The sequence below is a fragment of the Sciurus carolinensis genome, chromosome 11 (assembly GCF_902686445.1).
Source record: "Sciurus carolinensis chromosome 11, mSciCar1.2, whole genome shotgun sequence".
NCBI lineage: Eukaryota > Metazoa > Chordata > Mammalia > Rodentia > Sciuridae > Sciurus > Sciurus carolinensis.
Window position 1 is genome coordinate 5,332,963 of NC_062223.1, and position 21,531 is coordinate 5,354,493.

Genomic DNA, 21,531 nt, shown 5'->3' on the forward strand with positions numbered 1-21,531 from the left:
TCTGCTGCCATAGCAGCCTTGACCTCACTCCCGCCTCACACCATGCCCAGAGAGGGGTAGGAAGGGCCCGACAGGGAATTCAGTACAGGATGTGCTGGGGGTAGGGCTGCAAGGCCCCCCCCCCAGGCATTCCAGGGTGTCTGCCTACTTAGGTGCCTTAAGTGTTCCATTGAGCTGGGATACTTAAGCCATCGAAAGCCTCCTGGGCCACACCCACCGTGTCTTTTCTCCTTGCCGGATATCTCACAACCAGTGGGTTGACCAGATACCCCTGCTTTGTGACCCGCCCCACCCCCACCCCCGGCCTGGGTCAGGCTGCTTTCCCCCTAGTCTGGGTAGGGCTGGGCAGTATGGAAAACTGCCACCCAGCAGCCTCCTTGAGGCTGACGTTGGAAACTAGCCCAGCCTCCGCTGGGGCACCGCGGGGTCCCAGCAGCGACGCCCTGCCCCCTTCCTTGCTCTGGTTGGCTGGTGGTTGGAGGAGCCGCCTCCTTTCTGTTCCCCCCGAGTTCCCTAGTGGCCTGGGTGCTTCAGCATGGGCTTCTGGACGCAAGACCGCCACTCCTGGCAAGGCTCTGGGGCGGGAGGTTCAGGCGTTCTACGGTGCACGGCCGACCCGGGGGCTGAGGAGCCGGTGCCTCTAGGAGAGGCCACAACAGGCCCTTGGATCTCGGCCTCCCCGGGGCTGCCAGGAAGGCAGGCCCTGGTGGAGGGAGACCAGAGGTCGGTGGTAGAGCAGCCCAGAGGACGGAGACGCCCCCAGGGAGAAGGGACAACGGGTGTCGCCTAGCTGGGGCCTGTGGCCACGGCGACGCGGCCTGTCGAGGGGAGAACCGGGCCCTGCGTTCCAGCAGGAAGCTGACCCGCCCCTTGCCGTGGAAGGCCGAGCCTTGCCCCGCGCCCAGCACTCCCTGGGTCAGCCTTCGGGGCCTGGTGGGCCGGCGGCCTGGCAGCGACGGAGCGCACAGCCGGAGACACGACAGGTCAGCGGTATCCGGCACCGGCTCCTGCGGCTAGACCGCTTCGACATTGCAGGGGCGGCGGCTGACGCTTCCGGCCAGTACCGGAAGTGCGCGGGGAACGGATTCGCGCCCACGGTGCGCGATGACGCACTTCCTGCCGGAGGCGGTCGCTGTCCTCGCGGTCTCCAGCAGGCGGCACTGCAGCTCCGGTGAGCGGCAGCCCCGGGGCACTGTGGGACCCGCAGCCTTGGCTCCGCCCTTTCCTCTTCGTCACCTCCGGGGTCGTGAGCCCACGGGGAGGAGCGTTGGCGAGGCAGCGCGTGCGCGCAAGGTACGCGTCCCGGCAGGCCTCGGGGTGGCCGTCGCGGCCTTCTGGGAGTGGTAGTTCCTCGGGCGCGGCGGCCGCGGTGCGCGGGCAGCCGGGAACTCGGTTTCCCAGAGCCCCGCGCGCGGGCGTGCGGGACCGCGTCCGGAGGCGGCGGCCGCGCGGGTGTGCCGGGCTCCCGCGAGTTCCCGGTCGGTACTCCTGCGCCGCGTGCGCTCCGCGCTCCTGCCATTCTGCCGGGTCACCCGGCCCAACCAGCAGAGGCCGCCGTTCGGCCCGGCGGTCTTCCTTGGCCGCTTGGCCGGATGCCGGCGCCGCCTCTTGGCCGCGTCACGCCCACCGGCGGAGCGGGTCCCGAGCCAGGCCGGTAGCCGCCGGGGCCCCGCCGCCTCGGTGGCCTCGCCGCGCCCCTTTTGCGACCCGCACTGTGGTCTGATGGTCGGTTCTCTCCCAGCCCTCGCCCAGCCAGCGCCCGCGCACCCGAGCCGGAGCCCGCGCGCCTCCGCACCGGGGACCCGCACCGGCCCTCCGCTGGGCACAGGCACGCAGCGGGCCTCGGGGCTGGGGGCTTCGGGGACGCGCTTCTCGCCGCCGGATCTGCAGGCGCGCCGCGTGCCGAACACGCTCTCGCGGCCGACTCCCGCCGCTTGGCGCCGGGGGCAGCCAGGCCGGGGAGCCATGGCCGAGGCGGGGGCCGGCGAGCCGGCCCCGGGCGTGGAGGCGGAGCCGGCGACGGAGTATGACACCCTGCCCTCCGACGCCGCCTCGCTCAGCGACTCGGACTCAGACCTCAGTGTGCCGGGCGCTGCCGAGGTGGAAGCGCCGTCCCCGGCGGACTCGGGCCCCGACGAGCCCGCCTCGGCCCCCGCGGGCCTCCCCAGCGCCGCCGCGCAGCCGTTCCTCCTCAGAGGCGTGAGCTCCACCTTCTCCCAGCGAAGCCACAGCATCTTTGACTGTCTGGAGGGCGCAGCTAGGCGGAGGCCAACCTCTGCCGCCCAGACCAGCACGAGTGACAGTGGTGGTCTCAAGCAGCCTCTGGTGCCCCTGAGTCACCCGCCAGTGGCAGACCCTGACCCTCCGAAGGTGCCACCCGTGCCCGACTACGTGGCTCACCCTGAGCGCTGGACCAAGTACAGCCTGGAAGACGTGGCCGAGGCCAGTGAGCAAGGCAACCAGGCAGCCGCCCTGGCCTTCCTGGGCTCCCGGAACCCGGCAGCCCCGGCTGACTACACACCCTCCTTCAACCAGGATCCGTCCAGCTGCGGGGAGGGAAGAGTCGTCTTTACCAAACCTGCCCGAGTTGGCGAGGCCAGACCCGAGAGGAAGAGGGCCCTCAAGAAGGGGGGTGTGCCAGGCATTGGGGGCGAGGGCCCTGTGGAGCTGGCCCACCTGGTTGGGCTTGGGAGCCCAGAGGCCGAGGAGTGTGGTAGTGCCTTGGGGGTGCAGGATTTGGGGACACCTTCAGAGCCTGTCCACCCCGGGTCCTCTCCAGGACCCCCCGGGTTGGAGACAGTTGGTTTCCACGGCACCAAGAAGCGGAGTCGAGAGCACCTCCGCAACAGGGGCAGCAGCCCAGAAGCCTTGGGGGCTGGGATCCGAGGGGGACACTCTGACTGACCACACTGCCATTGCCTGCCTGCCCACCCAGGCTGACTGCTGAGGGGGCCGGTATCTGGGGCCGTGGTTGCTGGGGTGGATGGGGACCACTCCTCTGGCAAGGAAGCCGGTTGGCTGCCTGGAAGAGGGGTCACAAACCCTGGCTCCCTGCCCGTGAGGGACAATAAAGGTTTTGGTTGTTCTTCAGGTTCTGTTTCTGCCTGGGACCCCCCACCCAAGGGCTCTGTGGGCAGCCTTCGTCTGCCTTCAGCCTCTCTCTGACCCTCCCACCTAGCGTGGGCTCTGAGGTCTCCGGTAGACACCTGTGTCCACCACTGGCAGTCGGACCCAGGTGGGAGTGGCAGCAGGAGGCTGAAGCCCTGTGTCCCTTCAGGGCTGCAGCTCACAGTCCAGTGTCCAGGCCTGTGTCCTGCGGGGTGGGGAGCAGACCTTACAGGTGGGCTGGAGCTTGAACAGGACCATGGGCAGCCTCCCTCCCAACCCTGGCCACACTTGTTCCTGACTGGGCAGTGGAGAGACAAGGTTGGCTCTACAGGACAGTGGGCAAGACAAAGGAGCGGCCACATCTCCCCTGTGACCCAGAGGGTCTGGGGGTCAGGGTAGCCTACTGTGCCCTGCCCTGGCAGCCCCCATTCCTAGACTCATCTCTGGGGAAAGGAGAGACCAACCCAGCTGGTCATTTCACGTAGGGTAGGGGAGCCTACTCCACCCACATGGGGCAGTAGACCTCCCTGCCCTCAGAGGTACTGACAGCATCCTGGCGCCTGTTTGGTCTGGGCAGATGGCGTGTGGTTTCCAGGATCCTTCGTAAGTAAATCTGTTTGGGGCACCTGGCTGGGCTGTGTCCTGGGACCACTGCTATAGATGCACAGCACTCCCCGTACTGGCCATAGGGGCAGATGGTCACTATTGCCACCTGACCCTTCCCACCAGGAGATGGTCACCTGACTCCCAAAGAGCGCTTGCTTGGGTCTTAAGGGGTAGAGATGTTGATCACAAGCATTTCAAGGAAGATGAGTTTCTTATCAGATGATACAGATTGGGGCAGGGCAGGCCCCAGAGCAGCTGCCCAGCCTGGGTGGGAGGTATCCCATTTTCCTGGGGTTTGGCCAAAGCTTGCTGTCCAATCCAGGTCAGCCAGTTTCTAGGTGGGGATGTGGAGGAGCTCACCCTGTGAGGGACACTGCTGCCAATACTGCCAGGGTCCTGGGAAGGTCCATTTTCACAGGGACATATCCAGGAGGGCCATTGCTCTGGGAGCTCCACTGGAGGTGGAGGAAGGTCAATGTGTTTCCAAGGCCCAGGATGACCAATGAAGGGCCAGGCCTGGGCTCAGACAGGTGGGCCTGCGGCATGGCAGGCCAAGCAGCTCATGTGTTTAAGGGTGGCTGGCCAGCCTCCAGGTGTTCTTTGCCACCAGGGCCCCCTCCGTGGCCAGCAGCGTCCTGCTGGCTCCCATTACCACAGTCCTGAGAGCCTGGTGGGAGAAAGAACCCACCTCAACTGTTGAGAGCCAGGAGGCAAGGGCAGGATGTGGTGGCCCTCAGAGTGGCTGCCCACAGACCAGTGGGGAAGGCTGGGAGCCCAGAGCAAGCCTCGTGTCCTCAGGGCTCTGGACTTGGTAGGGCCCAGGGTGCAGCCCAGTAGGACAGTGGCCGGCAGAGCCTCAGGAATCTGAGGGTGCCAGGGCCTTGTATCCTGGCTGGGCATGCACAGCATCCCAGGAGCGGTAGCCAGCCCAGGGGGCGGAGACTCCAGAGCGGGATGGCAGAGTGCTCCGGTGGCCTGTGGGCCCTGCAACCTGCCCCTCCTGGTCGTGGAGGGAGCCCATGCCCACCTCCCTCCACGCCCCAGCTCTGCACTTACGCCAGTAGGTGCTGCCCGGGACTAGCACGTCAGCCATGGAGGACAGGAGCAGTGTGCAGTAGTTGACCTGGAAGTGGGTGGGCCGGGAGACACCAGTGTATGGTGACAGGGCCCACCCGTCTACCCCACTGTCCTGCAGGGCCCCCTGCCTCAGGACCCCTCCTCAGTGAGGACTCCACACACAGCGGGCAGCTGCAAGATCAGCTTGGTGGGCACTTCCACTCTCAGGTGCTGGCGGGGCAGGTACAGGCTGCGTGCACCTCTGTCCTGGGACTCGCCTGCCGCTTCCACGGGAGCCCACCACTCTGTCCAGGCCCCAGCCCAGCCAGTCAGTTTGGATGTGCTCACAGCACAGGTGGATGGCCTAACCCCAGGAAGGAACGGGGCCTGGGATCACTGCTTGCCTGTGACTCCAGACACCGGATCCGCTTTTCTTGCTCTCTGAGCCCCCCGAGGTACTTGGCAACAGAATCCACTCTGGAGAAGCAAGGGCAGCCATGGGTCATGACAGCCGGGTACTCCCTCGCCCACCCCCAGGCCTCTGGGTACTGAGTCTGATGTGTTGGCCCCTTCCTGTCCTGCTCTCCCCAGTGGGACCCGCGGCTCGGGGCTGGTTGCATCCGCAACTGCTCTGGACGAGGCCAGTCTGCTCGCAGAGCACCTCCTGCCCTCCCAGGGCCTGGGCCCCACCCCGCCTGGGCCACAACATTCAGCAAGAGGAGGATGTTCCTCTCCGCCCCCCAGGCATCAGGGCAAGGTCCTCTGGAGCCAGGGCTGGGGTCAGACCATTCAGGGACCTGAAAGAAGGAAGGAGTCCCCAGGAGGAAGAGGTCCTGCTCACTGGCCCGTGTCTGCCAGCTGCAGAGCAGGCAAGTGCCTGGCACAGCCCCTTCAGGGGGCAAGAGGCTGGGCTGCTGGATCCTGGGAACCAGCCGCGTCCCTGCCACTCTGAGCCTCCCGTTTCCTCAGCTCAGATCCTGTCACTGACGTGGGAGTTCCTCGCCCAGCTTTCAAGCAGCTCAACTGTGACCAGTGAGAACGACAGTGGTCTTCCAGATGCCAGACTGGGCAGTCGCTGCCCAAACCTGCTCCCCCTCACGCTGCCCACCTGCCTCCAAGGCAAGGCCCTTCCCTTTGGACAGCCCAGGTGTGCACCTGTGGGCGGTTTTCCGCAGCACCTCCCCCTCGCTGTCCCTCCTCCTCTTCTCCATGTTGCTCAGGAAGTTCTCCTTCTGAACAGTCTCCCAGGTGACGATCTTCTGGTCCAGGGGGTCCGGCAGGTCTCTCTCTGGGGAGGTGGGGCAGCAGGGAGCCATGCTGGAGCCGCAGGGCAGACCCAGGGGCGTCGGGCAGGGGATGAGGCAGGAGGCCTTAGGCCCCATGCAGAGACCCCCAGCTGCTGCAAGACAGGCTGGGCCTATGTCCATCTCCTCTGGACCTGGGGCTTTGGTCAGCCTAGAGGGCCAGGCTGGGGATCTAGGACCCCGCGCCCCGTGTGCATCTTGCCCGGCAGCAGGCCCCTCAGGCAGGGTGGCGACCGACGAGCGCCTCACCCAGATGCTCCCGCTTCTGCTGGGCTGCCTTCCTGAGGACCCGCTTGAGCGCCAGGCTCAGGTGGCTGAGGAGGATGAGGGGCGGGGCCAGCGCCGGGCGCCCGTGGTACTCCACAATGAGGTGGTAGCGCTGGAACTTCCAGAACATGTCGGCGTTCCCCTGCACCACCTGGAAGGTGTAGCTGCGGGCCAGCACACCCACGCGTCAGCCTCCGCCGCCTCAGCCGGGGGCAGTCTGGGCCCTCCCTGGAGCCACGGGGCCCTGCACCCTGGGTGCTGCAGGGAGGGTCCACCCACGGGCTCTTCCGCAGCTCTTCTGCCCTCCGGGTAAGCTTGGGCCACTCCACACACCACTGAGTCCCAGGCCCTGCTTCCCAGGATGAGGGAGTGGCTGGGGAGCGCGGGGGCGGTGGGGGGCTTGCCGTGCCGGCTACACCCTGGTCTCACCCCGCAGTGAGGTACAAGGACCACCCTCCATCTGCCCACTCCACAGGAGCAGGGCAGGGCTGGTGCAGCGAGAGCAGGGTGGCCCGGGAGGGGCAGGGCCGGGCACCTGAACATGGCGATGAGCAGGTTCATGAGCAGCACGTTGGTGACCAGCAGGAAGGTGACCAGCAGGAGAATGACCAGCCAGTTGGCATAGAGGTTGGGGCAGGAGGCCGAGTCCTCCAGCAGCAGCGGGTGGACAGAGCAGTTCACACGGGCTTCTGGAAGACCAGTGAGCACTCTCAGACTTGGGGGCTCTGTCCTGGGGCTGAGGCCACTAGGGCACAGGGTGCTGGCGAGGTGACCCACTGCCCTGGTTCATACAGCATCGTCCGGTACTGAAAGCCCACCATGGAAGCCCCAGCCCTGGCAACCAGACGGGGGCTGCCCAGCCCATCTCCCACCTCTGCTGGGCTTCCACCAGGAGCCGCGGGCCCCGGAGGCAAGACCACGGGAGCTGGAAATGGAAACGTCAGGGACCAGCTTCTGGCTCCCATACGAACTGGCTCCCATGCCGGCCATGGGAAGCCCATCACTAGCCCCGAGCTCCCGAGAGTCTGTGGACTTTCAGGATCACTGCGCACCCCTCAGCCTCCCCACCGTCTCCAGGCTGTGTGCCCGTGTGCGCCTGCGTGTCTGTCTCTGTGCACGTGTGTGGATGCGTGCTCTCTTCTGTACACTCCAGTGTGTTCTGGTGCCTGCCCCTCGGTCTCTGTGCCGACTGACTCCAGGCTGCCCCGGGGCGGGCCTCTGGGTCCCCATCTCTCCAAGGCAGCCGTGTCCCTGTGTCCCTGTGGTTCCCTCACTGGGGCGAATTCCTGCCTTGTCCTCAGAGTGAGTTAGAGTGCTGGGTGGTGGGTTCATGCTGCAGCCAGAGAGCCGCCCCCGCCCTTCCCAGGCACCCTGGCAGCCCTCAACCCGTGAATCTGCTCCGGGACTGATTCGCCAGCCTCCTCCGGTGCCCTAAAGGGGCCAAGCTGTAAGTCTGTCTGACAGAAGCAGCTGGGAGGTAAGGAGACCGCCCCGCCAGGGTGCCACCAGGCTGGCTGGAAACTACATGGCCCCTGGCCCCGGAGCCCAGGGGAGAGACCGAGCACCCTGGCCCCAGGCTTTCCCTCCTGGTCCAGGGTGGTAGACTGACCGTCTACCAGGCAGCAGAGTGGTCTCAGTGAATGGCTAAGGTTGGTGCCTGAGGGCCCAGAGAGAGGAGAGGACGTGGGTGAGGGCGCAGCAAGGCCTGACCCTGCCGGCCACACGTGCAGATCTTCTGGGCCTGGCTGCAGCCCCTGCGCCTTCCCTGGTGCCACTGCCTAGTGAGAAAGGCGCCGGACCAGGCCTGTCCCTTAACCACCATGGAGGGCATGCGACTGAGACTGACTGGGCTGGACATCAGCCCCTGAGGAAGGAGGACCTGAGGTGTCCACTCCTGCCTCAAGGGCGCTGAGGGGCTGGGGCGGTGGGGACTGCCCGGTGAGGGCAGAGCAGGCGAGAGTAGGCAGGACCTGGTCAAAGTGATCCCTGAGGGGCTGAGGAAGCAGCCCCAGGAAACGGGCCCAAGAAGCACCCCCGTAGGAGAGGGTTTCCAGCCCCGGCCGTCCCCATCCCCAAGGCCTGTGTTGCTCCCATCTCCCGTCTTCCATTGACAAGTGTTTATTGCATGCCGCGACTGCTGGCCTGGTCACCTCCACCCCATCCTGCCATGGTGGCCCCACCCCCTGACACCAGGCCCCCTACACCCTGTCTCCAAGCCTTGGTACCCCAGGGCCTGGACAGTCCCAGGCTCCTCCCGGCCTGGCCCTGCCCTACTGCAGTTCCAGGCCTGGCCCGTGACCTCAGTGGGCCTTCTCCATCTGAGATGGCCTTCTCCATCTCAGTGGGCTCCAGGCCTGGCCCATTACCTCAGCAGGCCCCTCTGGGCAGCAGGGCCAGTCCACTGGCAGGGGCCCCACCAGCCCCCTCCCGCCCGGCTGCGGGCGCACCGTCTATCTCATCCAGAGGGATCTGCCCAAAAATCTGCAGGTAGGGCCGGTAGAGCACACGGCGGAAGATCCACTCCAGACGGCCGTCATGCGGGTGCAGCAGAGCCTGGGTGGTCACGCCGTAGGCCACGAGCCACACACTCAGGAAGAAGAGGAAGAAGAAGACGTCCTTCATCTTCGGGGGGCGGGGAGGGGGTCAGTGGCCACCTGAGTGGGCCTCATGGGGCTCACCACCACCTAGCTGGGGACCCCAGGTTGGAGGGATTCACCACCCACCAGGGTCAGAGCCCCGAGTCAGGGGAGGTGGGGGCTCGCTGTCCACCAGGGTCAGGGCCAGGGGAGCGCTCACCATCCGCTCCACGATGATGATCTTGGGGCCCAGCTGCTTGTGGATGGCAAAGATGTGGATGAGCCGGAGTGTGAAGACCATGAAGTCGATGGCAAGGATGGTCCGGCCAGCCTCAAACAAGGAGGGCCGCACCCTGGAGAGGACACGGGGCTGCTGGGGCTCGGAGAGCGGAAGACATTCCCCGAGGACACACAGCTTGACCAGAAGGCAGGGGCCAGGCTTCCAGAGGCCTGAGAGGCTTCACAGGACCTGCCGCCAGCCCCGCCACAGACCTGCAGGTGACACCGACGGTGAACAGGAAGATGGCTACCACGTCACACTTGTTCCAATTGTCCTCCACGTACAGAGTGAGCTTCTTCACCAGGTGTGTGTCCTCGTCCGTGAAGAAGCCCTGGGAGAGCGGACAGGCTGAGGGCCGCTGCCCAGGCTGGGCCAGCCTGGGGTCCGCAGGATCAGGGCTCCTTCTGGGGTTAGGATTGACCATGTCCAGGGCTAAGTCTAGAGACAGAAGCAGGTCAGTCTGGACTTGGAGTCAGGGCTGTCTGTGGAGTCCAGGGCCAGCCAGTGATTCAGGCCAGGATCTGGGGAGACCATGGTCATGCTCAGTCTGGAGCTGGGCTCAGTACGTGACAGGGATCAAGGCTCAGGACACTAGGGAGACAGGAGGCCTGTGCTGCTCCTGTTCTGCAGGCAGGAGTCCAGCCCCTAGGCAGGCTGTGCCCCCATGGCCACACGGCCTGAAGCTGAAGAGCCAAGAGCCCGGGGCTGGGCCGGCCACTGACCTGCCGGATCTCCTCTAGCACCAGTGTGAAGACCCAGAAATAGAGGGTGACCTCAGGCCCAGACGGCCCCTGGGGAGGCGGCCTGAAGTCCACCAGCAGCACGTAGGTGAAGAGGAAGAGGAAGGCGAAGTACATGACCACATTCCCCAGGAACACCGTCACGGGCGCCCCCCAGAACTTCCGCCAGCGTGTGAGCAGGAAGGCGACCTGCGGGCCTCGGTCACCTCCACCTCTCGGTGCCTCCACAGGCTCCTCCACCCTGAACCAGTGCAAAGGAGGTCGCCGTGGTGAGGCTGGCCCTGGTCACTGTGCCCCCAGAGCCCACCTCTGCCCAGCAGGGTCCCGCCTCCTGCCACCCCCACCAGCCCCTGACCTGCTGCCCGAGCCGCACAGCAGGCTCTTCTCCGTGTCCAGGCTGTCCATGTCCTGCAGGTCCTCCAGGCCCGTCCTCAGAGGGGTTTCCTTACTGTGGTACAGAGGGACACTCAGGGCCCTTGGGAAAGGTACCTGCACAGCCCTGAGCATCTAGCCAGCAGAGCCGCAGTCTGCTGAGAAGCACGAGGCCAACGTGCCCAGCTGAACACGGGGCTGTGGGCGGGGACAGAGAGGCTCTGGCCAGTGTCTGGGGCCAGCCTGACCCACCTGAAGGTGATGAGGTTGGTGTAAATGAGAGGCGGGCAGGCGAAGGCGCCCAGCAGCCTCAGGACGGGTGTGCCCGCAGCCATGTCCCCCCACCAGATCTTGGTCAGGAAGGCCTGAAATGGAGATGCACGTGGCTGCCCCACCCCTGGCCCCTGCCGTGCCCCCTGCCGGGAATGTCCTTCCCTCAGGTGCCTGACCATGGCCACTGCTCTTCCCCTGCCCCATCCTGGTGGGAAGGGGGGCAGGTCCCCCTAGAGGCCAGATAAGGTTCAGTAAGGGGCGGGGGCTTCGGGCTGCAGGGCTGTGCTGAGGAAGCCAGGGAGGGTCTCCCTGAGCCCAGGCGGGAAGAGCGCAGCTGCTGCCCACCCTGCTGGCTGGGAGGTGGGGAGGGGCCGGCCCCTGTCGCCCGGGCCGCCCTCCCCGGGCCACCCCGCACCTGCACACCGTCGTGGGCGAAGAAGGCCTTGGCGTCCGCCTCGGTGGCCAGGTGCAGGCAGGTGGTCCTGCTCCAGCTGCGGTTGCGGCGCACCAGCAGGGCGAAGGCCCGGTCCTCGCTGTTGCTGTAGCACTCAGAGAACAGGTCTGCCCGCAGGGCCTGGCCGCTGCGACGGTGCCGATGCCCACCCCACCTTCTGCCCCCGCCAGGCCTCCTGGGGCCGCTGACCATCCCTGCCTGGCTGCCGGGTGTCCTGCCTCACCTTTGTCCTCCTCCAGCCCCTCTCCTCCCCTGTCAAGACTGCAGGGCTCTCTGTCCCTGGAAGGTCCTCCACCCTGTGGCAGGACCCAAGGGTCTGGGGCCACCGGGCTGGGCAGTCCCAGCCACGAGTTCTCACTTAGGACTTCAGGGCCTAAGTGGACCTAAAGAGGGGCTGTGCCTCGGTTCTAAAGCGAGGTCACAAGGTGTCCTGGGCACACAGCCGTGGAAGGTGGCCCGAGGGGAGCCCAGGCCCCGTCTGACCCTCCAATGCCTGTCCCGCAGCCTGTCCTGCAGCCTGTCCCGAAGCCTAGCTGGCCTGCTGTCACTCACCCAGGGCCAGCTGCTCGTACTTGGCCTCTCGCATGGTGCGGGCCACCTCGGCCTCGGTCTCCAGGTGGGACATTTCCTTGAGGATCTTACAGGCGGCCAGAGCTGCTGCCACACCCTCCTGGCCCTAGGAAAGGGGGTCTCAGGAGGCCAGCCCGTCCCCTCTTCCCAGGAACCCTGAGGAAGCCCAGGCTCAACCCAGGGCCCTGTGGCCACTGCTCACCATGGCCCAGAAGTAGTTGGCCATCTCATGGTGGTTCTGCAGCACCGCCCACAGGAACAGGTCCCTCCAGGGATCCTCGCTCTTCTGGCTGAGGTCCAGCAGCCACTTCTGGCCGGTGGGCCTCTTGGCCGGCCCTCTCTCCTGGAGGACATGTGGACGTCGGGCTCCAGTTGCGGCCCAGGCCCGCGCCCCGCCTGGCCCCTGCTCACCACCCTCCTCCGGCCGGCGGCCCGGCTGTCCTGGTAGAAGCCCCGGCAGGCGTCGTGCAGGAAGTCCTTGAGTACGCGGGAGACCTCGTGCAGGGAGAAGGCGGGAGGCCCCGCGGGCAGGTCCCGCGCCTGCTGGGCGCCCAGCCCAGCCAGCGTCAGCCGGCCCTCCTCGTGCTTGCGCTGCAGCAGGTCGAAGAGCAGGCTCTTGGGGGACACGGAGCGGTACAGCTGCTGCAGCCGCCCGTACGTCAGGAAGTCGGCCATGTCGGCACCGCTGTCCACAAAGAGGCGCACGAACTCGGGCTTGTTGCTCACCAGGGCGTCCATCATCACCTCCTCCAGGTCGCGGGACTGGACCCGCCCAAGGGAGGGATGGGATAGTGAGTGTGAGGTCAGGGAGGCTGCCGCTGGGAGCCCCGCCCGGGGCTGGACCAGCACCGAGCCCAAGTCTCCACGGTCCCCACGCTGGGGCTGCCATGGGGCAGGAGAGATTGCTCCAGGGCAGGAAGGGCCCAGATGTGCAGGTGAGCACCACGGTGTCCGGAGCCTGGACTCGGGCTGGCTCACACTAAGGGCAACCCCACCCGCACAGTGCGGGTGCCCTGGCCTCGTCTGGACCCTCAGCCTGGGCTACAGCTGGGTCAGGTGGGCCCAGTCAGCAGCCCTGGACCCTGGCTGCTCCTGCCTCCAGCATGGGCCCTGCCCTGTTTCAGCTGGAACCGGGGCCCAGGATGCACCACAGATGGGACCAGGGAGGCACCTTCCACTCCACGTCCCCACTGAAGATCTCGCTCTTGGCGATGTCCACATGGTCCCAGGCCACGGCCAGCTTGAGCTCGTCCAGGTAGTCCTGAGCCTCTTGGCTGTGGCTCTTGCAGGCTGTGGGGAGGGTGGGGGTTGAGGGCCCTGGAGCCAGGATGCAGAAGCTGGAGCTCTGTGCTAGGACTCGAGGAGACTTGAAGGGAAGAGCACGAGACGGTGAGAAGCCAGGGGACCAGGGGCACCCTGTCCCCTTGGGACTAGGTCCAGTGGAGCAGAAGGGATTCTCACAGTAACAGGGCCTCAGATGACCTGCAGACCTTGCAGGCCCTCCCCAGCACTGCTGGCCCAAGTCTCCTTCCCTGGGACAGCACGGCCAGCACATGCCCACCTCCCACAGTTCCTCCACGGGGAGGGGCTTTTGCCAGGACTTGGCCCTGCGGAGCCGCTGCTGTGAGGTCCTACAGCGCCTGGCAGGATTCTGCCTCCTCCCGAGAGTCCAGGCACCAGGCCTGGGGTTCTCAGGCTGCTGGGACCCAGCTGCCTGGTGGAAAGCCAGAGGATGCTGGCCCTCTCGTGGGGAGGGGCCACTAAGCCAGAACACCACGCGGCCAGCCCTGAAGACAGCGAGGAAGTCGGACGCAGAGGCCACGCCGTCCCCCGTTTCTGTGCAATGCACCCAGGGGTCGGGTCCACAGGGGCAGAAGGCAGGCGGGTGGTGGCTGGGCATGGGGCGACGGGGTGCCTGCTGGGGGCAGGACTGCTTTTTAGGGCAACAGAGACGTTCTGGGATTGGTGGTGGCTGCACAGCATGTGAATAGGTCAAAAACCACCGGACTGAACACCTGGAATCTTTTAAAGTTGTGGTAATGCACTGTGTGTGTGTGTGTGACCAAGTTCCCCAACACAGCACCTCGTGGGTGTGTGCGTCACTTCCCCACCAGGGAAGGGCAGGCAGGCGTCCATCAGGGATGCTGGTGGGCCCCCTGGCCCCAAGTGGCCCAAGTGCAGCCGGGAGCCCCGCCCACCTTTCACCAGCGCCTTGAGGATGACGGTGTCCAGGTCCTCGGAGCCTTCCTGCTCGAAGTCGTACACAGTGAGCAGGTGCGGGTGAGAAGTGATGTTCTGTAGCTGTGGACACCAGGACAGGCCCTCGGGGTGACCGTGGCAGCACTGGTGGCAGGGGCCAGCCTGGGACCCAGCATGTGTGCCCGCCACCCGCTGGGCCTGGCTCAGGACCACCCACAGACCCAGGAGCTGGTTGCCAAGTCCCCCTGCCCGACCAGGGCCTGAAGCAGGAACCCCGGGTCCTGGCAGCGACGGCACGGGCACAGAGGCTGCGCTGGCAGAAGTTCCCAAGAACCAGCCCAGCCCAGGTGGAGGAGTTGGAGGGACGGAGGAGGAAATGGCCCTCCTGAGCCCTAGGCAGCACATACCAGCTTGGTCCAGTGCACGACATCCTCCCAGGAGAAGTGCTCACTGGGGAACTTCTCTCTAAACTGCTTCTCAGCCATCTGGGGCACCAGGAGGTGGGGCTGGCTCACCAGGGCAGCGAGCATGTCAGCGATGCCCCCTGAGCCCGCCAGGATCAGCCACGGGGCAGCTTGCTCCACGGCCCTGGAAATCCTCTGGGGGTGGGAAGGTAGACCCTGAGTCGCCCCGAGTGGCATCTGCGTGCCCACCGGGAGCACGCTCAGCCCTCCCCGCGCCATGCCCTGGGCTCCCTGAGAGCCGCCACTCGCTGCAGGATGCGCTGGACAGCCAGGGGCCGTCAGCCAGGCCCCCACCCCCTCCCTAGCACCTACCTCCAGGGTGCTGGGGTCACCGTTGACCAACAGGCAAAGGACAGGGATCTCAATGCTGCCAGTGCCTGCAGATGGAGCAGCCATGAGGTCCCTCCAGTGCCCAGAGCAGATCTGGCTAGGGAGGTGAGGAGGGGCTGGGGACCCTCCTCATGATGTGGGTGACCACTCAGACCTCAGACTCTTGAGCTCCACATGATGATCAGAGGCTTTTCCTCATGAAGGGTGGGCATCGGACTACCTGTCAAACCCATGGGGACCATGGGGACCCATTCTACACCTGCACTGTCCAAGACGAGCCCCTGTGGCTAGAGCCAGTGTGTGGCCACGTTAAGATTCTCCTTTTCTCTTTTTAATTGGTGCATAACGATCGCACACCAGAGAGGGACGCACACCACATCCACATAGGCACATAACGAGATGGGGCCCATCTCCTCCCCAGCACCCTCCTCACCTGGCCATTTAGAAACAAGGTGAGACAGAGGCAATGAAGCAGCCCGTGGCTCTGCCAGCACAGGACGCCTGGTGGGGCTGCTCTGCGCCCCAGGAGGCACACTGAGCAAATCACAGAGGCAGAGCGGGGGCCTTTTCCCGGCTTCGCCCCCCACAACAGGAGCTGAAAATGAGACTTCCACATATGAAGTCCCCAGAGAAGCAAGGACCTGCCAGGGTCTTCTGGCAGGGCCAAGAGTCACCGCACACGGCAGGGAAAGCCCTGGATCATCCGCAGGGTAGCCCAGTGCTCGGCAGGGACCCTCTAACTATGAAGGCCTCCTGACTGAACTTCCAGGTAAACGGGGGCTGGCCAGAGGGGCTGGCCACAGGGTGCCCACCTGCTCGGGGGCAGGTCTGGCACTGGCAGCTGGTGTGGGTGTAGACGCAACTTAGTTTCCAGGGTTGAGCACGCTCAGCTGGCATGCAGAAATTCCATTTTTAAAAATCAATATTTCACATTACTCATACACGCCATATCTTTGCTTCTAAATGCTGCTTCCACTCTAGTATTTTGCTAGTACATCCAGCTCTCCAGCCTGCCACTCACCACAGCGGTGCCCTTCCTTCAGGCAACGCTGCCCCCTGGTGGCAGTGTGCCTTATGGCCCTGGCGGGCCTCTCAGAAATTACAGGTCTCTTTGCTTCTCAAAGGTCCAAGCTCATGCCAGAGCTGCAGCCAGGACGGCCCCAGCAAAAACAGAGCCAGACTGCCCTGCTGTCTGACCGGATGTCACTGCCCGGCTGAGGCTGCTCTGCCCCCGCCGCCCCGACAGCTCCTCCTCCCAGGCCTGGTCACCTAGGTCTCAAGGCTCAGGTACGCTGGGGGCCTTTTGCCCAGAAGACTCTTCCCCCTCCCCGGGCTCTCCCACCCCACTGCTGCATGCCAGGTCCTGTGTCCCCTGGGGCCAGGTGGCTGGAGCGGGCCTTACCCCCGTAGCCGGTCCTCTGCAGGGAGATGTGCTTCTCCAGCCTCAGCTGCAGTTCTGCCAAGCCATCGCCCTTCCCTGGGGTGTCCGACTCCACCAGGATGAAGTGGGAGAGATTGCTGTCCAGGGCGCAGAGGGGCCCCTGGCTGCCACCCTCATCGGCTGGGTAGTGGATGGGGCTGTCCTCCTGTGCCGTGGAGAGGAGAGTCCTCAGGAGGGGCCCACGGGGCCCTGGGCAAGGCTTCAGCGTGGGCCTTAGTTTCCCCACCCTCAGGAGGCTGAGCTGCTGGGCCCGGGGCCTCCTGGACAGAGTCACGGAGACAGCCGGGACTGCGGAACTCCTCCTTCTGAACTCCTCTGGGCTGGAGTCCAGACTTTGCTGGGGCTGCCTGGGCCTCTACTTGGCCATGTCATAGACCCCCTGCGTGAGGGATGTGAACAGGAACCAGCGAGCAAAACCACACGCTGAGGGTTTCACGGGGCCCTGGGGTGGTGCCCAGGTTGTGCCCCTGAGAGCCAGGTCCACCTCCAGAGGGTCTGTGCGCTGAGTGATGCTGCCACCCGCTGGCACAGGCTGGATCTGCGGCCCTGGCCCCGCCCCTCCCTCCGTCCCCAGTTGTGTCCAGTCCTCCTGGAGCTTTACTCTGTGGGCCCCTGGAGAGCCCCTTAGGGCAGGGGCTGGCCTGTCCACTGTGGTTTCCAGCCTCCCAGACCTGCTGAGACTCCGCGGCCGTGGAAACACGAGCCGGCTGATTACCTGGGCTTCCTCTAGCAGCTGATGGTGCAGAATGCGGCCCAGCGAGGCCATGCCGATGGCCACCACGCGGACCTTGGTGGACGTGCTGGCCAGGGAGTGGTCACGCACAGCCTGGCCGACATGCCGGGCCAGGCCGACGTGAAGGGCGCTGGTCAGGATCCAGGCACCTGCAGGAACAGGGCAGGTGAGGGCTCCCGGTGCTGTGTGGTCCAAGTCCTCCCCAGCTGACCCGCCTAGGTCCGGCAGATGGGCCCCTGTGTTCTCAGGCCTGGGAGCTGAGGTTGGGCTGCTGGGGACTGCCTTGAGGCAACGATGGGGAAACTGAGGCCGGGGCGCAGAGCACCTGCCGGAAGTCGCTCCGCAGCACCTGCCTGGCCCCAGAGCCCAGCTCTCCAGCCTGGCAGAGTGGTGCGGCCCGGGCACTCTGACCTGCAGGCTGTGCCCGGGGACACCCCATACACTGGTTCTTCCTGAACAACGCAGGGCGGGGCTCTGCCCCGTTGCCTGTGCTGGGACAGAGCCGTCAGCCTGTGCTGGGTGCAGACTGGTTTTCTTTGCTACGGTCATTTCTGCGGCAACCTCGAATCCCCCGAAGGGGCTGTCTGAGAGCAAAGCTAGCCTCAGTCAAAGTCAGAGGCTTGATTCTGATCCCACAAATGGCCACCCAGATGCTCCCCGGGGAGGCGAGGGGTGATGGACCCCACCCTGGAGGCACCTGGGTGCACTGGCGCAGGTGAGTGACAGCCAGGGCGTCTCACCGAAGCCCGGGGGACCCACGCGGAGGCGGCAGCCCACTGTGAACAGGCACCAGCTGGGAAGGCCTTCAGTCTCACCGTGTGGCCTCGCCAGCAGCCTCCTCCACAGCCCTGCACCCACGGAGCGCGTGGGCAGGCGTGCCCGGGGATCGTGGCAGCCACGGCCCGGGACTGGAGGTGGTGGGTGGGATGCTGCCAGAGGGGCTGGCCTCACCTGTGCTTTGAGCCGCCTTCACCAGCCCCTTGCGCAGCACGTCCCGCAGCCAGGACTTCATGGCAAAAGGCCGCTCCTCGCCCACCAGGGACACCACCAGGTTGGGGGCCGGCAGGTGCCACTCGGCAAGCAGCAGGTCGAAGAGCACAGAGGGGTCCACACTGCTGGGCACCTTCACAAACTGTGGAGCAGGGCGCCGCGGAGCTCAGGCGAGTGGCCTGCGCGCACACAGTGGGGCCGGCAGGACATGGGCCCTGTGGGGCCTCTGGGCACTGGGCACTCTGTGCACACGTGCGCCGAGGGAGAGGCCACTCAGACCCTCGTGCAGCAGGACCAGTCCAGCCTGGGCCTCCACGTGGAGGGGCCACCCAGGGCCTCGCTGGCCTGGCTTCCTTCTCAGGGAGCGGAGGCACCAGCAGGGGAGGGGTCCCAGCACGCTGGCCCCCCACGCCTCCCACACCTGCAGGTGGATCTTTGGCAGTTCCAGTTACTGCTGGGGGGAGGAGACGGGCACTGAGTGGGCCAGCTCTGAAAATCTGCCTGTCTGGCCTGGGGCCTGACCCTGGCCCTGGGGGCGTGGCCTCAGGACCGAGTGAGGGAGGCAGGCTCAGGGGTTCTGAGTGCAGCGGAGGCGGTGGGGTCACCCCTACCTTGCTTCGCTTCTTCCCGGACCCTCCGAAGTCAACCTCTCCCCGGCTCAGGCCCAGCCCCCGCCCGTCTCCTGCATCTGGGGGGCTGCCGGGACAGTAGCTGTGGGCCGTCTGCATGGTGGCTTCTCTGTGGGGACACAGTGGACCCTGAAGATGGAGAGCCCAATCCCGCCTCCCTCATGGCCGTGGGCCGCAGCTACCTTCACCAGGGAAGACCCTCTCCAGCCAAGAGGTCTGCAGAGGTCTGGGGACCACAGGAGGCAGTCTCTGCCCTGGTGACCTTCTCCCCAGCCGGCCCCTGCCCGTGACCTCCAGCCTCAGCATGGCCCAGTCAGGCTCCCCCAGAGGAAGTGCCCAGCCCTCTGCCCAGCTCTGGCCCAGGCTCAGCCCACCAGGCCCTGCCTCAGCCACACCCTCTACCCGTCCCCAGAGGCTCTGGCTGGGTGTCCTGGAAACCCGGAGAGACTTGGCGGAGGACTGGCAGTGCTTAGCCGGCCCATTCCACACCTGTCAGCCCCAGAGCAGGCGTGAGGACACCCCAGTGCAGGGGCCTGGGAGCCATGTGCAGGAGGGCGCCCCTCCCTGTCCCGAGCACAGAGCCTCACCCGGGCTTCCAGGTGGGCGCAGCGCCTCGACCCCCCAGGCTCTTCCCACGGTCCCTGTCTCAGCAAGGACGGGGAGGAGAGGCCGCCAGCCTCACCCGGCCCATTCACAGGACTTTCCAAAGGTCATATCAGCAGCGACCAGGGGTCAGGGATCAGAGGCAACCTGGAAAAGCCAGGCCCAGCCTCACTCCTCGCAGCAGGGACCCAAAGGGCCTAGCCCATGTGACCTAGAGCCTGGTCCCTCAAGATGCCCAGAAGGTCCCTGACCAGGTGCCTGGTGTCACCTATCCACCAGCATCAGCCTTAGCTGAGCTGGACCCATGCACAGCGTCTTCTGAAAACATCGTCTTGTGAGCACAAGGCTCCTCCTCATGCCTTGGTGCCCCACTGGGGCCAGGACACTCCATGGGCAAAGGTCCACTCCAGGAGGGACCAGGCACCCTGTCCTACCAAGACTGCCCCCAGCTCCCTCCTACCAGCTGAGCAGTCTCCCAGGTTCAGCAGACAGTGTCTGACCACAGATGGCCTCTGGGAAACCTGAGTTTCTTAGCTAGCAGCTGCCTGTGACATGGGGGACAGCAGAGGTGGACAGGGTAACCTCAGAAGGCCAGGGATGCGTTCTGCACCTCCTGGAGCTGGCCTCAGGGTGAGGCCGTGGCTGAGTTCCTCCCCACTATGCTGCTGGACCCAGCACAGGGACTGTGTTCCCCAGAAGAACGTGTCCCCTCAAAAGTATGCATCCAAGACCTGACCCCTGGTAGCTTGGGGTGTGCCTTTTGGAAATAGGGTCTTTGTAGATGTGATTGAGGTATTCAGATGCTACTGCCTGTAATCTTGGCAACTCTGGAGGCCAAGGCAGGAGGATCACAAGTTCAAGGCCAGTCTTAGCAATGAAGTGAGACCCTAAGCAACTTAGCTGTCTCAAAATAAAAAGGGCTGGGGATGTAGCTCAGTGGTTAAGTGCTCCTGGGCTCAAAACCCAGTACTTAAAAAAAAAAAAAAAAGATACGCTTTGGCTGGCACACTTGCTGGAAGTGAAACTGCCCTTCTGATACCTCTGCCCTTTTGTGCATAGACACAAAGAGAAACTGCATGCGGATCATTTTGAACTTGATCAAATGAACTTTTAGCGTTGATCTTCCGAGTTTCTAACGATGAATAGGCAATTTCTCCTCCCCTGACATTGTAATTGTTCCTAGAGTCCAATACCCAATAAAAATGTCATTAATGCTGGGTGCTGTGGCGCACGCCTGTAATCCCAGCTGCTTGGGAGGCTGATTTAGGAGCATCACAAACTCAGGCCAACCTGGGCAACTTAGGGAGACCCTGTATCAAAACATTAAAAAGGGGGAGCTGGGGATGTAGCTCTTTATGGATGCGTTCAATCCGTAAAAAGATAAAGGAAAAAAGAAAAAGAAAGGATACACTAGGATGAGGTCCTGCAGCGGAGGGGAGCCTCTTCCCTGTGAGTGGTGTCCTTACAGAAAGGGAGGTTTTGGGCGCAGAGACACAACAGGGAGAGGGTGTGGAGACGGAGGTGCACTGCAGAAGCTGGGGCCTAGGCCTGGAGCCCCAGAGGCTGGCCGGGGCAGAAGGACCCTCGCTGGGAAACTTTAGCGCGAATGTGGCCCTACACGCCCTAGCTTAGGCGTGTGCCTCCAGGACTGTGAGGTAAGTTCCTGTCATGTTCAGACACCCTTTGTTATGTCAGCTGCCCACGTGGCCACTGACCAAGATGGACTGCAGCTTGGCCGGCCCTGCCCTTCTGGGTCCCCGTCCTCCTGAGCTGGGCACCCTCATCTGCCAGGCCTACAGGCTCTCTCAGGCTGTCACCACCCCACTGGCCTCTGTCCCCGGGAATGCAAATCCTTCCCACTTCCCAGTTCCAGAGAGGAAGCTGGCGTCCAGGGCCCACAGAGGGGCAGGGTTTGCATGTGGCCTTTCTGAGCTGGCAGAAGTGGTTTCATGGTTTTCAACTGGGGTCTGAGGATAAGACCTGGCCAGGGGCGGGGCAGACAGGACCCCGGCAAAGAACCACAAGCCCGGATGCCTAGCTCCTCGAAACGGGTCTCCCGCAGTCCCAAAGGAGGAAGTCTCAGATCCAGGAGTGGCAGGGCTGCTCCCTCCAGAGGCTCCAAGGAGGGTCCCTGGGGTACAGCGAGGACAACATCCTCTGCTACCCCGTGAGCCTCAGGCCAGGGAAGGGTCCCCTTCATCCCTGGTAAGGAAGGTGGTGGGTGTCCTGGCCATGGGAGAGCTGCTGCCCGGCTCCCCTACCCCTGAAGCGGGGATGAGAGCAGTCTCGCCTTCCCTAGGCCGTGGCGGCCACCCCACACTGGCTTCCCAGCCCAGGGGCCGAGGGGCACTTGGACCGGTGCCAGGCCCAGGCAAATGGGCCACTAGGAGGGAGGGCATGCAAATGGCTGGGGATTTGCATGAGCAGGTGCTGGGTCTTCAAGGCCCCTCCCTGCATGTCCCCGAGGGGTGGGGGAGCCGGGGCAACTGGGGGTCCCGCAGGCTGCTGGGCCCAGAACTCCGGAGGGGCAGAGCCG

General features: G+C 64.9%; 2 protein-coding genes across 2 annotated transcripts; one reads left to right on the plus strand and one right to left on the minus strand.

The window, feature by feature from the left end:
* The first annotated feature begins 45 nt into the window (after positions 1–45).
* Positions 46–3,090, plus strand: Tssc4 (tumor suppressing subtransferable candidate 4). Its single transcript, XM_047516966.1, has one exon. The coding sequence runs from the start codon at positions 1,723–1,725 to the stop codon at positions 2,902–2,904; it is 1,182 nt and encodes a 393-aa protein (XP_047372922.1). The 5' UTR covers positions 46–1,722; the 3' UTR covers positions 2,905–3,090.
* Positions 3,091–3,923: 833 nt separating this feature from the next.
* On the minus strand, positions 3,924–18,491 carry Trpm5 (transient receptor potential cation channel subfamily M member 5). The gene is made up of 24 exons (XM_047519622.1): positions 18,375–18,491; positions 17,725–17,905; positions 16,756–16,922; positions 16,002–16,185; positions 14,582–14,646; positions 14,213–14,404; positions 13,805–13,907; positions 12,778–12,896; positions 12,018–12,368; positions 11,809–11,949; positions 11,589–11,712; positions 10,998–11,143; positions 10,562–10,674; positions 10,293–10,385; positions 9,920–10,178; positions 9,410–9,528; positions 9,138–9,270; positions 8,789–8,963; positions 6,877–7,030; positions 6,324–6,505; positions 5,926–6,058; positions 5,175–5,247; positions 4,771–4,837; positions 3,924–4,381 (listed from the first exon to the last, which is right to left on the minus strand). Exons 1-24 carry the CDS (start codon positions 18,489–18,491, stop codon positions 4,275–4,277), a joined length of 3,498 nt encoding a protein of 1,165 aa, XP_047375578.1. The 3' UTR covers positions 3,924–4,274.
* Between the last annotated feature and the right edge of the window lie 3,040 nt (positions 18,492–21,531).

Coding starts and splice junctions, on each gene's coding strand:
- Tssc4 (XM_047516966.1), top strand. CDS start 1,723: ATGGTCGGTTCTCTCCCAGCCCTCGCCCAGCCAGCGCCCGCGCACCCG.
- Trpm5 (XM_047519622.1), bottom strand. CDS start 18,491: ATGCAGACGGCCCACAGCTACTGTCCCGGCAGCCCCCCAGATGCAGGA. Junction 9,529..9,919: donor TGCTAGAGGAGATCCGGCAG/GTCAGTGGCCGG, acceptor CCGCTCTCCCAG/GGCTTCTTCACGGACGAGGA. Junction 4,838..5,174: donor TCCGGTGTCTGGAGTCACAG/GCAAGCAGTGAT, acceptor ACCCACTTCCAG/GTCAACTACTGCACACTGCT.